Genomic DNA, 14,618 nt, shown 5'->3' with positions numbered 1-14,618 from the left:
CCAGCTCTTCATCTTCAAATCCTGGTTTTATTCCCCCTCAAAACCGGGCTTTATCCCCTCAAAATCCGGCTTTATCTCCCCAAAACCCAGCTCTTCACCTTCAAATCTTGGTTTTATTCCCTCTCAAAACCCAGCTTTACCCCCCAAATTCACTGGATCTTCCCCAAAACCCAGCTCTTCTCCCCCAAATCCCGCCTTTATCCTCCCGCAAAACCCGGCTCTATCCCCCCATTAAACCCAGCTTTACCCCCCAAAACCCAGCTTTATCCCCTTAATCCTCACTTTTCCCCCCCAAAACACAGTTTTATCCCCTTAATCCTCACTTTCTTCCCCCCAAAACCAGCTTTAACCCCTTAATCCTCACTTTTCCACCCCAAAACCCAGCTTTATCCCCTTAATCCTCACTTTTCCCCCCCAAAACCCAGCTTTATCCCCTTAATCCTTACTTTTCCCCCCCAAAACCCAGCTTTATCCCCTTAATCCTCACTTTTCCCCCCCAAAACCCAGCTTCATCCCCTTAACCCTCACTTTCCCCCCAAAACCCAGCTTCATCCCCTTAACCCTCACTTTCCCCCCCAAAACCCAGCTTTATCCCCTTAATCCTCACTTTTCCCCCCCAAAACCCAGCTTTATCCCCTTAATCCTCACTTTCCCCCCCAAAACCCATCTTTATCCCCAAAAACCCAGCTTTATCCCCTTAATCCTCACTTTTTCACCCCAAAACCCAGCTTCATCCCTTTAACCCTCACTTTTCCCCCCCAAAACCCAGCTTCATCCCCTTAACCCTCACTTTCCCCCGCAAAACCCAGCTTTATCCCCTTAATCCTCACTTTTCCCCCCCAAAACCCAGCTTTATCCCCTTAACCCGCACTTTCCCCCGCAAAACCCAGCTTTATCCCCTTAATCCTCACTTTCCCCCCCAAAACCCAGCTTCATCCCCTTAATCCTCACTTTTCCCCCCCAAAACCCAGCTTTATCCCCTTAATCCTTACTTTTCCCCCCCAAAATCCAGCTTTAGCCCCCAAAACCAAGCTTTATCCCCTTAATCCTCACTTTTCCCCCCCAAAATCTGGTTTTATCCCCTTAATCCTCACTTTTCCCCCCCAAAATCTGGTTTTATCCCCTTAATCCTCACTTTTCCCCCCCAAAACCCAGCTTTACCCCCCAAAACCACCCCCAAACAGTTCATTCCAACCCCATGGACCCGCTCACCTGCGTCCCGGTGGCTCCGGGTGCCAAATGGGTGCGGAATGGGTGCCAAATGGGTGCCGAGGAGGTTTTATGGGCGGCCGAGGGGAAGCGGAGGCCAAAAAAAGAAGAGAAAAGGGAAAACCCAAAAAGGAGAAGCAGCAACAGCTTGGGCGGGGGGGACCCAAAGGCCAACGAAGCGTTGACCCCCCCAAATTGTCATTTTGGGGGGGTTTTTGGCCTCATTTAAGCTCCAGATTAACACCGGATTGGGGAGACAAAGTCCGGGAGGGGATTGAAGCTTAAACTGCTCCTTTCACCCCCAAATAGCCAAGAATCACCCCCAAAATCGCCCCCAAAGTGACGTCGGGGGCGCAAATGGTGTCGCCAAATCTACCAGGACCCCCCCCCAAAAAACACCGTGATGGGTTCCACGCAAGGGGGGGACCCCAAAAATTAAAGGGAGGACCCCAAAACTTCGAGGGGGGGACCAAAAGAAGTCAAAGGGGGGACCCCAAAAAAGGGCTGAACCCCCCAAAAAGGTGGTTTTTCTTCACCCCCCCCCCCAAATGTCATTTTGATGTCATGTCCCCCCCCCCGTTTTGCTCACGGTGTCGCGGGGGGGGCGGCTCAAGGACATCGCGGCGCGTCCTGTCGGAGAGAGAAAAGCATTGGGGGGGGGGTCCAGCACCTTCCCACCCCCCCAAAATTAAATTGGGGGGGTGGGGGGGGGCGCAAACCCCATTGGACGCCCCAAAAATGCGACGGGGCTTGTTTGGGGGGGGGGGGGGGGTGAAGTTTAATGTAGGACAGACAGATGTACAGAGGAGCGTAGCCCCCCCCAAAATTAATCACCCGCCCCCCCCCCAAATAATTAGTCCCCAATACGGCAGCGAAGCGACGATGCGGCGTCCGTCCCGGGTGCAAGCGGAGGACAGACAGACAGATAAAAGGGGGGGGGGGTGTAAAATGGGGGTGCAGGGTCGGGGGGGGGGGGTCATTCGGTGCCCCCCCAGTTTTCCGGAAACGCACCCTCTGGAAATCCGTGATCTCCACGGCGTCGGGGGGCAATTCCACGGCTCCTATTGGGGGGGGGGATATAATTTGGGGTCTGAACCCCCCCCCGTGGAACAAACCACAACACCCCCCCCACCCAATTTAATAACATTGGGGGGTCCCCGTTGTGGCTCCTTTCCTATATCCCCCCCCTACCTTGCGTCGCCGTGGTCCCCGTTGAGGCTTTTTGGGGCGCCGCTTCGTTTTCGGGGGGGGGCTGCGGGGTGTGACCCCCCGGGGCGACCCCCCGGGGCTTAAACCTACGGGGGAGAAACTTTAAGTCAAGCTTTGTCGCTTTGTCCTTGCGCTCCGGTGATGGAGCCCCTATAGTGCCCCCCCCCCACCCCTAAATTATCGCCCCCCCTGGTGTAAATTGGGGACCCCCCCCCCCCAAATGTTGTTACCTGGAGTCTCGCCGGGGTCCCCAGTGGATTTAGGGCCAAAGGGATTGTCCCCATTGTCCCCAACGCTGCTGCGGGGAGAGGCCAAGTCCATCTCCTCCCCCCAATCGGTGGCGAATTGGCGACCCCCCCACAATGGGGACAAAGGAGCGGTTTGGGGGGGGGCAACGGGGGTGACAATGGCACGGGGGGGGCTTTTTGGGGACGCACTGGGGGGGGTTCGGCCTTCGCTCGACGGCCCCGCGCTGTCCCCGTCCTCGCTCACGTCCTCCCATTCATCCTCATCATCCTCCGTTTGGGACCCCAACGGCGCTTCCGCCACCTATGGGGGGGATTTTGGGGTGTCACGGGGTGGGGGGGACACATAATTGTCACACACCCCCCCCACGGTGTCATTTTACCTCTTGTTTCGGCGTTTCGGCCACCGGCTCTTTGTCCCAGCGGTTGTCGTGCATGCTGATGGGGGAAACGCCGTCAAACCGCGCGATAAGCGGGGATTAAGCCGAGCTTAGCGCCCCCCCCCGCGATTAAACGGCACCTGTAGGGTTTGGCGCAGCCCCCCCGGCCCTTTCGCCGCCGCTGGGGGCACCGGGGGGGGAGGAATTCGCCGAATGTGGGAGGTTTGGGGGGAAGCGGGTGGGGTGGTCGCTGAGGTTGGGATCCGACCCGGCCTTGAAGCTGCAGGTTTGCGATAGGGGTGAAAAACCCACTTTTAGACCCAAAGTCCAGCTTTGCCAGCCTAAAAACCAGTTTTAGTGCAGCAAAACCCGGCTTTTCCGCCTCGAAATTCGGCTTTTCTGCCCCAAAGCCCGGCTTTTCTCCCCCAAAAAACCCAGTTTTACACCCTCAAAGCCCAGCATTTCCTCCTCAAACTCCGGCTTTTCTGCCCCAAAGCCCGGCTTTTCTCCCCCAAAAAACCCAGTTTTACACCCTCAAAGCCCAGCATTTCCTCCTCAAACTCCGGCTTTTCTCCCCAAAAACCCAGTTTTACCCCCTCAAAGCCCAGCATTTCCTCCTCAAACTCCGGCTTTTCTGCCCCAAAGCCCGGCTTTTCTGCCCCCCTTAAAGCCTCACTTTTCTGCCCCCCCACCCCAAAGCTGAGCTTTACCCCTCAAAAAAAACAGTTTTACCCTCTAAAACCCCAGCATTTTCTCCCCAAACCCAGCTTTACCCGCCCCCAAAGCCCAGCTTTACCCGCCCCCAAAGCCCAGCTTTACCCGCCCCCAAAGCCCAGCTTTACCCGCCCCCAAAACCCAGCTTTACCCGCCCCCAAAACCCAGCTTTACCCGCCCCAAAACCCAGCTCTAGCACCCCCTAAAGCCCAGCTTTACCCTCAAAAACCCCAGCATTTCCTCCCAAAACCCAGCTTTACCCCCCCCACAAAACCCAGCTTTACCCCCCCCCCACAAAACCCAGCTTTACCCCCCACACTCCCCTCTCTTTGCCCCCCAATAACCCAGTTTTACCTCCTCGAAACCCGCCTTTCCCTCCCACAAAGCCCAGCTTTTCAACCTCAAAACCCAGTTCTAACCCCTCAAAAACCAGCTTTACCCCCTCTAAAACCTGGTCTTTTCTCCTCCAAACCCAGTTTTACCCCATAAACCCCAACTTTTCCACCTCAAAAACGAGTTTTACCCCCCAAAACCCAGCTTTCCTCCCCCAATAAAACCCAGCCTTTCCCCCCCATTAAAACCGAGCCTTTCCCTCCCCCAAAACCCAGCCTTCCCCCCCCAAACCCCAGCCTTTCCCCCCCATTAAAACCCATCTTTCCCCCTCAAAACTCAGCCTTTCCCCCCCTAAAACCCCAGCTTTTCCCCCCCATAAAACCCAGCCTTTCCCCCCCCACCATAAAACCCAGCTTTTCCCCCCCCAAAACCAAGATTTCCCCCCCCAAAATCCCAGCTTTTCCCCCCCATTAAAACCAGCTTTCCCCCTCAAAACTCAGCCTTTCCCCCCCCAATAAAACCCAGCTTTCCTCTCCCTAAAACCCAACCTTTCTCCCCCCCAAACCCAGCCTTCCCCCCCCCATAACCCCAGCTTTCCCCCCATTAAACTCAGCCTTTTCCCCCCTAAACCCAGCCTTTTCCCTCCCAAAACCCAGCCTTTCTCCCCTATTAAAACCCAGCTTTCCCCCCCCCCAAACCCCAGCTTTCCCCCCCCCCAAACCCAGCCTTTCCCCCCCGTTAAACCCAGCCTTTCCCCCCCGTTAAACCCAGCCTTTCCCCCCCCGTTAAACCCAGCCTTTCCCCCCCCGTTAAACCCAGCCTTTCCCCCCCGTTAAACCCAGCCTTTCCCCCCCCGTTAAACCCAGCCTTTCCCCCCCCGTTAAACCCAGCCTTTCCCCCCCCGTTAAACCCAGCCTTTCCCCCCCCGTTAAACCCAGCCTTTCCCCCCCGTTAAACCCAGCCTTTCCCCCCCCGTTAAACCCAGCCTTTCCCCCCCCGTTAAACCCAGCCTTTCCCCCCCGTTAAACCCAGCCTTTCCCCCCCGTTAAACCCAGCCTTTCCCCCCCGTAAAACCCAGCTTTTCCTCCCCGTAAAACCCAGCTTTTCCTCCCCGTAAAACCCAGCTTTTCCTCCCCGTAAAACCAAGCTTTTCCCCCCCGTAAAACCAAGCTTTTCCCCCCCGTAAAACCAAGCTTTTCCCCCCGTAAAACCAAGCTTTTCCTCCCCGTAAAACCCAGCTTTTCCTCCCCGTAAAACCCAGCTTTTCCTCCCCGTAAAACCAAGCTTTTCCTCCCCGTAAAACCAAGCTTTTCCCCCCCAAACCAGCACCACCGTGGTCAGCAACCCCCCCCCCGGCCTCACCCGCCGTCGGGTTTCTCGGCGTCCCACTCGCGCCGCCACTGCCCGCCGGGTTTGCGGTGCCGCGCCAGCCGCTCGCGGTCGATCTGCTCGCGCTCCTGTTTCCAGCGCACGTACTCGGCGCGTTCCCGGCCCGTCATCGACAGCGTCATGTCCAGCGACGCGCCGGATTTGGGGCTGGGACGGCGGCCCTGGGGGAAAAAACGGGTTTAAATGCTGTCCCGGGGGCTCAGATCCCGTCTGGGACGTCAAAACAGACCACAAATGCAGCTTAAACAACGTCTCAGCTGCTTAAATCCCATCAGATCCCATCTGGGACGTCAAAACTGACCACAAGTGCAGCTTAAACCTGGTCTTGGGTGCTCAGATCCCGTCTAGGACGTCAAAACAGACCACAAGTGCAGCTTAAACCTGGGCCCGAGTGCTCAGATCCCGTCTAGGATGTCAAAACAGACCACAAGTGCAGCTTAAACCTGGTCTTGGGTGCTCAGATCCCGTCTGGGACGTCAAAACAGACCACAAGTGCAGCTTAAACCAGGTCCCAGCTGCTTAATTCCCATCAGATCCTGTCTGGGGCGTCAAAACAGACCACAAGTGCAGCTTAAACCTGGGCCCGAGTGCTCAGATCCTGTCTGGGACGTCAAAACAGACCACAAATGCAGCTTAAACCAGGTCTCAGCTGCTTAAATCCCATCAGATCCTGTCTGGGGCGTCAAAACAGACCACAAGTGCAGCTTAAACCTGGGCCTGGGTGCTCAGATCCTGTCTGGGATGTCAAAACAGACCACAAATGCAGCTTAAACCAGGTCCCAGCTGCTTAATTCCCATCAGATCCTGTCTGGGACGTCAAAACAGACCACAAATGCAGCTTAAACCAGGTCTCAGCTGCTTAAATCCCATCAGATCCTGTCTGGGGCGTCAAAACAGATCACAAGTGCAGCTTAAACCTGGGCCTGGGTGCTCAGATCCTGTCTGGGACGTCAAAACAGACCACAAATGCAGCTTAAACAAGGTCTCAGCTGCTTAAATCCCATCAGATCCTGTCTGGGACATCAAAACAGACCACAAGTGCAGCTTAAACCAGGTCTCAGCTGCTTAAATCCCATCAGATCCCGTCTGGGACGTCAAAACAGACCACAAGTGCAGCTTAAACCTGGTCTTGGGTGCTCAGATCCCGTCTGGGATGTCAAAACAGACCACAAATGCAGCTTAAACAAGGTCTCAGCTGCTTAAATACCATCAGATCCCGTCTGAGATGTCAAAACTGACCACAAGTGCAGCTTAAACCAGGTCTCAGCTGCTTAAATCCCATCAGATCCCATCTGATGCAGCTTAAACCTGGTCCCGGCTTAAAACCCATCCGGGATGTCAAAACATTCAGAACACCAAAACGTGGCTTAAACCCTATCCTAGATGCTCAAAACCCACGCAGACACCAAAACACGTCTTAAACTCCATCCTAGGCGCTCAGATCCCACCCAAGACGCCAAAGTGCAGCTTAAACTCCGTCCGCGCCAAAGCGCGGCTTAAACTCCATCCTAGGCACTCAAATCCCACCCAGGACACCAAAGCGCGGTTTAAACTCCACCCCCGCCAAAGCGCGGCTTAAGCTCCATCTTAGGCACTCAAATCCCACCCAGGACACCAAAGCGCGGCTTAAACTCCGTCCCCGCCAAAGCGCGGCTTAAACTCCGTCCCCGCCAAAGCGCGGCTTAAACTCCGTCTTAGGCACTCAAATCCCACCCAGGACACCAAAGCGCGGCTTAAACTCCGTCCCCGCCAAAGCGCGGTTTAAACCCCATCTTAGGCACTCAAACTCCACCCAACGCACCAAAACTCAGCTTAAACTCCATCCTAAGCCCTCAGATCCCACCCAGAACGTCAAACCCCCCAAAACCGCAACTCAAACCCCATCCCAACCGCTCCAATCCCGCTTAAACCCCCCAAAACCGTGGCGGGGGGACACGGGACCCACCGTGGGGCCCTGGCGGCTTTTGTCGCGTTCCATCCCGGCCTTGACCTTGTCGAAATCGGGGCCCCCCCAGTTCCGGACGTGGCGCCGACTCCCCTCCCTGCGATCGGCGTCCGACACGGGGCCGCTGCGCCGCGGATCGTCCAGGAAATTCCGCACCGGGTTCTTCTCGTTAAGCCCGTCCTAAGTGGGGGGGGCACAGAGGACATTGTCACCCCCTCGGGGGGACGTTTGTGACAAGTGTGTCCCCCCCGATACCCATTTTTCCGGCCTCACCCGCTGGTTCCGCTCGTACTCGGCGATTTTCTCCATCTCCTCGTTCATCTTCTCGATGTTTTGGCGGCGACGTTCTTCCCATTCCTGGGGGTGCCCCCCCAAAATACAACGTTTTGGCCCCCCAAAAAATCCACTTTGGAGGCCAAAATAACCAGCTGGGTCCCCAAAACACCCCAATTGGATCCCAAAAACCACTTTGGACCCAAAAATCCCACCTTGGACCCCCAAGAAAACCAAATTGGACCCCAAAATCCCACTTTTGACCCCAAAAATGCACCTTGGACCCCCCCAAAAAACCCAATTAACCCCAAATCCCAAACTGGACCCCAAAACCACCCAAACTGGACCCCAAAAAACACAACCTTGACCCCAAAAATCCCACCTTGGACCCCCAAGAAAACCAAATTGGACCCCAAAATCCCACTTTTGACCACAAAAATGCACCTTGGACCCCCCAAAAGACCCCAAATTAACCCAAAATCCCAAACTGGACCCCAAAACCACCCAAACTGGACCCCAAAAAACACAACCTTGACCCCAAAAATCCCACCTTGGACCCCCAAGAAAACCGAATTGGACCCCAAAATCCCACTTTTGACCCCGGAAATGCACCTTGGACCCCCCAAAAAACACAAGTTGACCCCAAACCCCCAAATTGGCCCCAAATTCCCACCTTGGATCCCCAAAAAAACACCACTTGGGACCCAAGAATCCCACCTTGGACCCCCATGAAAACCAAATTGGACCCCAAAATCCCACTTTAGACCCCAAATACCCACCTTGGACTCCCCAAAAAACCCCATATTAACCCAAAACCCCAAACTGGACCCCAAAACCACCCAAACTGGACCCCAAAAATCCCACCTTGGACCCCCAAGAAAACCGAATTGGCCCCCGAAATCCCACTTTTGACCCCAAAAACGCACCTTGGACCCCCCAAAAGACCCCAAATTAACCCAAAACCCCAAACTGGACCCCAAAATCCCACCATTTGGGACCCAAAAATCCCACCGTGGACCCCCAAGAAAGCCAAATTGGCCCCCAAAATCCCACTTTTGCCCCCCAAAAACCCACCTTGGACTTGCGGTCGGGTCCGTCGCCCCCCCCGGCCGTTGCGGCCGCTCCCCGGCCCCGCGTTCGCCGCCCCCGTCCCCCCACGGAGCCACCGTCCCCTGCCCCCCCCTCCCAAAACGGCTCCGCCGGGGGGGTCGGGTCCCCCCTTGGGGAGCGGCCGGACCCCCGGGGGGATTTGGGGACCCCCGGTGGCCTTTTGTCCCTTGTCACACGTTTGTCCTGGAAGAAACAACACGGGGGGGGTGGGTGGAGGGATCAGTGATTCGAACACCCCCCAATCCCCCCTGCTTTGTGTTGAACCCCCAAAATGATCCCCGACTCACCCTGGGGGGGGACACGACGGTGACGCCCCGGGGGGCGCGGCGGCCGTCGAATTCGGGGTGGGGGGGGCGCGCGCGCCGGAGCGTCGTCACCGCGACCCCCTCCTGTTCCGCCTTGCGCCGATCCTCCTCGATTTCCTGTCGCCAACACCCCCCCCCCCAAAAGATTTTGGGGATGAGAAGAAGGTGACAACCCCCCCCAGCCACCCTCTTGTCACCAAGATGACCCCCCCATGATGATTTTGGGGTTGGGAAGAACACAACGACGCCCCCCGTGATGATTTTGGGGTTGGGAAAGACACAACGACCCCCCCCATGATGATTTTGGGGTTGGGAAGGACACAACGACCCCCCCCATGATGATTTTGGGGTTGGGAAGGACACAACGACCCCCCCCATGATGATTTTGGGGTTGGGAAGGACACAACGACCCCCCCCCATGATGATTTTGGGGTTGGGAAGGACACAACGACCCCCCCCCATGATGACTTTGGGGTTGGGAAGGACACAACGACCCCCCCCCATGATGATTTTGGGGTTGGGAAGGACACAACGACCCCCCCCCAAGATGATTTTGGGGTTGGGAAGGACACAACGACCCCCCCCATGATGATTTTGGGGTTGGGAAGGACACAACGACCCCCCCCCCCCCCCATGATGATTTTGGGGTTGGGAAGGACACAACGACCCCCCCCCATGATGATTTTGGGGTTGGGAAGGACACAACGACCGCCCCCATGATGATTTTGGGGTTGGGAAGGACACAACGACCCCCCCCATGAAGATTTTGGGGTTGGGAGGGACACAACGACCCCCCCCACGATGATTTTGGGGTTGGGAAGGACACAATGACCCCCCCCATGATGATTTTGGGGTTGGGAAGGACACAACGACCCCCCCCATGATGATTCTGGGGTTGGGAGGGACACAACAAACCCCCCCCACGATGATTTTGGGGTTGGGAAGGACACAACGACCCCCCCCCATGATGATTTTGGGGTTGGGAAGGACACAACGACCCCCCCCATGATGATTCTGGGGTTGGGAAGGACACAACGACCCCCCCCCCATGACAATTTTGGGGTTGGGAAGGACACAACGACCCCCCCCATGACTATTTTGGGGTTGGGAAGGACACAACGACCCCCCCCATGATGATTTTGGGGTTGGGAAGGACACAACGACCCCCCCCATGAAGATTTTGGGGTTGGGAAGGACACAACGACCCCCCCCATGACGATTTTGGGGTTGGGAAGGACACAACGACCCCCCCCCCATGATGATTTTGGGGTTGGGAAAGACACAACGACCCCCCCCCATGATGATTTTGGGGTTGGGAAGGACACAACGACCCCCCCCCCTGATGATTTTGGGGTTGGGAAGGACACAACGACCCCCCCCACGATGATTTTGGGGTTGGGAAGGACACAACGACCCCCCCCCATGATGATTTTGGGGTTGGGAAGGACACAACGACCCCCCCCATGATGATTTTGGGGTTGGGAAGAACACAACGATCCCCCCCCATGATGATTTTGGGGTTGGGAAGAACACAACGACCCCCCCCCAAAATACTTTGGGAAGGGACGGACGTGATGCCCCCCCCATGAGGATTTTGGGGTTGGGAAGGACACAACGACCCCCCCCCATGAAGATTTTGGGGTTGGGAAGGACACAACGACCCCCCCCCCAAAATACTTTGGGAAGGGATGGACGTCACCCCCCCCCCCCCCCCGCATGGGGATTTTGGGGACAGAAAAGACACCCCCCCCCCCCCCCCCCAAGAATATTTCAGGGACGGGACGGCCACAACAACCCCCCCCGGCTGCTCCCGTCACCTCATATTATATTAATCCCCCCTGACTTGGCGTTAAGCCGGGATTAACGGCTCTAAGCTCCTTCGGTGCCTCCTTAGGCCGGGTTTAAGGGGGGGACACACACGGGGCAGGGCCCCCCCGCACCTGGTAGCGCCTGATGAGCGCCTCGTTCTTCTTGCGCAGCGCCTCGATGCGCTTGTCCAGCTCCGCGTCCTTCTCCTCCTTGGAGCGCAGGTCCAGCGCCGCCGACTGCGGGGACAGAGCGGGGACGGGTTCTAGGAAGGCTCGGCTTGGCTAGGCCGGGCCTAGGCCGGACCCCAGAGCCCCACTTAGTCCCCAACAAGCCCCACACTGGACCCCTGGGGTCCCTGAATGAACTCGTAGATCCCCAGACCGGCCCCTTGGAGCCTCAGAATGAAGCTCTGGAGCTCCAGACCAGACCCCAGAGCCCCAGCCCAGTCCCTGGAGCCCCAAAGGGGCCACCTGGAGCCCCAAAGGGGCCACCTGGAGCCTCATCCTGGTCCCTGGAGCTCCAGATCGGGGTCCCTGTAGCCCCAGACCAAACCCCCAGAGCCCCAAAGGGGCCGCCTGGAGCTCCAGGCCAAACACCCAGAGCCTCATCCCAATCCCCAGAGCCCCATCCCGGTCCCTGGAGCCCCATCCCGGTCCCTGGAGCCCCAAAGGGGTCACCCGGAGCCCCAAAGGGGTCACCCGGAGCCCCATGGCGGGTCCCCACAGCTTCAGGCTGGGTTCCTCGGAGCCTCAACCTGGTCCCCGGAGCCCCAAACGGGGTCCCCAGAGCCTCATCCCCGTCCCTGGAGCCCCAAACCGGGTTCCCGGGGCCCCAAACTGAACCCCTGGAGCCTCATCCTGTTCCCTGAAGCCCCAGATGGGACCCCCAGACCCTCAACTCGGTCCCTGGAGCCCCAAACCGGGTCCCCAGAGCCTCATCCCCGTCCCTGGAGCCTCATCCCCGTCCCCGGAGCCCCAAACCGGGTTCCCTGGGGTCCCAAACCGAACCCCCAGAGCCTCATCCCGGTCCCTGCAGCCCCATCCCACTCCCTGGGAGCCCCAGACCGGGTCCCCAGAGCCCCAAAGGGGCCACTTGGAGCCCCAGACCAGACCCCCAGAGCCTCATCCCAGTCCCTGGAGCCCCAGACCGAACCCCCAGAGCCCCAAAGGGGCCACCTGGACCCCCAGGTTGGGTCCCTGGAGCCTCAACCTGGTCCCTGGAGCCCCAGACTGAACCCCCAGAGCCTCATCCCGGTCCCTGGAGCCCCAGGCTGGGTCCCCCAAAGCCTCAACCTGGTCCCTGGAGCCCCAAACCGGGTTGCCTGGAACCCCCGACCAAACCCCCAGAGCCTCATCCCGGTCCCTGGAGCCTCATCCCAGTCCCTGGAGCCCCAAACCGGGTTCCCGGGGCCCCAAACTGAACCCCCGGAGCCTCATCCTGTTCCCTGAAGCCCCAGATGGGACCCCCAGACCCTCAACTCGGTCCCTGGAGCCCCAAACCGGGTCCCCAGAGCCTCATCCCGGTCCCTGGAGCCCCAGACCGAACCCCCAGAGCCCCAAAGGGGCCACCTGGACCCCCAGGTTGGGTCCCTGGAGCCTCATCCCGGTCCCTGGAGCCCCAGATGGGACCCCCAGAGCCTCATCCCGGTCCCTGGAGCCCCAAACCGGGTCCCCGGAGCCTCATCCCGGTCCCTGGAGCCCCAGGTTGGGTCCCCAGAGCCTCATCCCGATCCCTGCAGCCCCAAACCGGTCCCTGGAGCCCCAGGTTGGGTCCCTGGAGCCTCAACCCGGTCCCTGGGGCCCCAAACCGGGTCCCCGGAGCCTCATCCCGTCCCTGAAGCCCCAAACTGACCCCCCGGAGCCTCATCCTGTTCCCCGCAGCCCCATCCCGGCCCCCGCAGCCCCATCCCGGCCCTCCCAGACCCCACAGCAGCCCCATCAAAGCCCAGGCCGAACCCCCGCAGCCCCAGAGCGGCCTGGCCCGACCCCCCGCAGCCCAGGGCCGGTGTCCCCGGGGCCGAACCGCCGGGCCCGCTCTCACCATCGCGGCGGCGGGAACGGCGACCGCCCCCCTGAGCGCTCCGGGCCCGACTGAGCCCACCGGAGCGACAGGCTCCGCCCACCACAGCCATTTCCGCTTCCGCTGCGGGGTATTAAGGGGTGGGGGGGCTCTTAAAAGGGCGATGCAGAGGGATATTAAGGGATGGAGGGGGCTCTTAAAAGGGCGATGGCAGAGGGATATTAAGGGATGGGGAGCTCTTAAAAGGGCGATGCAGCGGGATATTAAGGGATGGAGGGGGCTCTTAAAAGGGCGATGGCAGAGGGATATTAAGGGATATGGGGGGGGCTCTTAAAAGGGCGATGCAGCGGGATATTAAGGGATGGGGGGCTCTTAAAAGGGCGATGCAGCGGGATATTAAGGGATGGGGGTGGGGGGGCTCTTAAAAGGGCGATGGCAGCGGGATATTAAGGGATGAGGGGGTGGGGGGGCTCTTAAAAGGGCGATGCAGCGGGATATTAAGGGATGGGGTGGGGGGGCTCTTAAAAGGGCGATGCAGAGGGATATTAAGGGATGGGGGGGCTCTTAAAAGGGCGATGGCAGCGGGATATAAAGAGATGGGGGTGGGGGGGCTCTTAAAAGGGCGATGGCAGAGGGATATTAAGGGATGGAGGGGGCTCTTAAAAGGGCGATGGCAGCGGGATATAAAGAGATGGGGGTGGGGGGGCTCTTAAAAGGGCGATGAAGCGGGATATTAAGGGATGGGGGCGGGGGGGCTCTTAAAAGGGCGATGCAGCGGGATTTTAAGGGATGGGGGTGTGGGGGGGCTCTTAAAAGGGCGATGCAGCGGGATATTAAGGGATGGGGTGGGGGGGCTCTTAAAAGGGCGATGGCAGCGGGATATTAAGGGATGGGGGGGGCTCTTAAAAGGGCGATGCAGCGGGATATTAAGGGATGAGGGGGTGGGGGGGGCTCTTAAAAGGGCGATGGCAGCGGGATATTAAGGGATGGGGTGGGGGGGGCTCTTAAAAGGGCGATGGCAGCACTGGGTGGGGCCCACCTGGGGCTGTTTGTCGCCACGCGTGTGGTTGTCCCTCTGTCCCCTCCCTGATGTGTGGCCCCATGGTTGTCCCCATGGTTGTCCCCCCATGTGTCCCCACATTCCTGTGACCTCCTGTCCCTGTGTCCCCCCATTCCCCTGGCCCCAAATCCCCCTGGCCCCAAATCCCCCTGGCCCCATTTCATTGTCCCCAATGGCCCCATTCCCCAGTGTCCCCGTGTCCCCTTTTCCCATTGTCCCCATGTCCCCCCATCCTCCATGTCCCTGTGTCCCCCGTGTCCGTGTCCCCCTGTTCCTGCATCCCCCATGTCCCCCGAGTTTGTGTCACCCCATATCCCCGTGTCCCCCGTGACTGTGTCCCCCATGTCCCCCTGTCCCCCGTGTCTGTGTCCCCCTGTCCCCGTGTCTGGATCCCCCCGTGTCCCCCATATCTGTGTCCCCCCTGTCCCCCGTGTCTGTGTCCCCCTGTCCCCGTGTCCTCCGTGTCTGAATCCCCCCGTGTCCCCGCGTCTGGATCCCCCCGTGTCCCCCTGTCCCCCGTGTCCCCCTGTCCCCCGTGTCTGTGTCCCCCTGTCCCCCTGTCCCCATGTCCCCGTGTCTGGATCCCCCCGTGTCCCCCTGTCCCCCGTGTCCCCCTGT

General features: G+C 58.9%; 1 protein-coding gene across 1 annotated transcript; it reads right to left on the bottom strand.

Moving 5' to 3' along the window:
• Positions 1 to 1,217: 1,217 nt before the first annotated feature.
• Positions 1,218 to 13,032, bottom strand: LOC309450851 (coiled-coil domain-containing protein 9-like). The gene is made up of 13 exons (XM_082074011.1): positions 12,962 to 13,032; positions 11,053 to 11,157; positions 9,095 to 9,229; positions 8,772 to 8,990; positions 7,698 to 7,781; positions 7,425 to 7,604; positions 5,453 to 5,640; positions 3,184 to 3,384; positions 3,047 to 3,101; positions 2,649 to 2,967; positions 2,401 to 2,504; positions 2,221 to 2,299; positions 1,218 to 1,839 (listed from the first exon to the last, which is right to left on the bottom strand). Exons 1-13 carry the CDS (start codon positions 12,962 to 12,964, stop codon positions 1,772 to 1,774), a joined length of 1,740 nt encoding a protein of 579 aa, XP_081930137.1. The 5' UTR covers positions 12,965 to 13,032; the 3' UTR covers positions 1,218 to 1,771.
• Between the last annotated feature and the right edge of the window lie 1,586 nt (positions 13,033 to 14,618).

The sequence above is a fragment of the Streptopelia decaocto genome (assembly GCF_964273445.1).
Source record: "Streptopelia decaocto genome assembly, chromosome: 30".
Lineage (NCBI taxonomy): Eukaryota > Metazoa > Chordata > Aves > Columbiformes > Columbidae > Streptopelia > Streptopelia decaocto.
This window is presented reverse-complemented; position numbering and strand designations above follow the sequence as displayed.

What these genes read in the sequence shown, in the direction of transcription:
- LOC309450851 (XM_082074011.1), bottom strand. An exon ending in AGTACGAGCGGAACCAGCGG is followed by an intron (nt 7,605 to 7,697) that starts GTGAGGCCGGAA and finishes CCCCCCACTTAG; the next exon opens with GACGGGCTTAACGAGAAGAA. An exon ending in AGATCACGGATTTCCAGAGG is followed by an intron (nt 1,840 to 2,220) that starts GTGCGTTTCCGG and finishes TCTCTCCGACAG; the next exon opens with GACGCGCCGCGATGTCCTTG.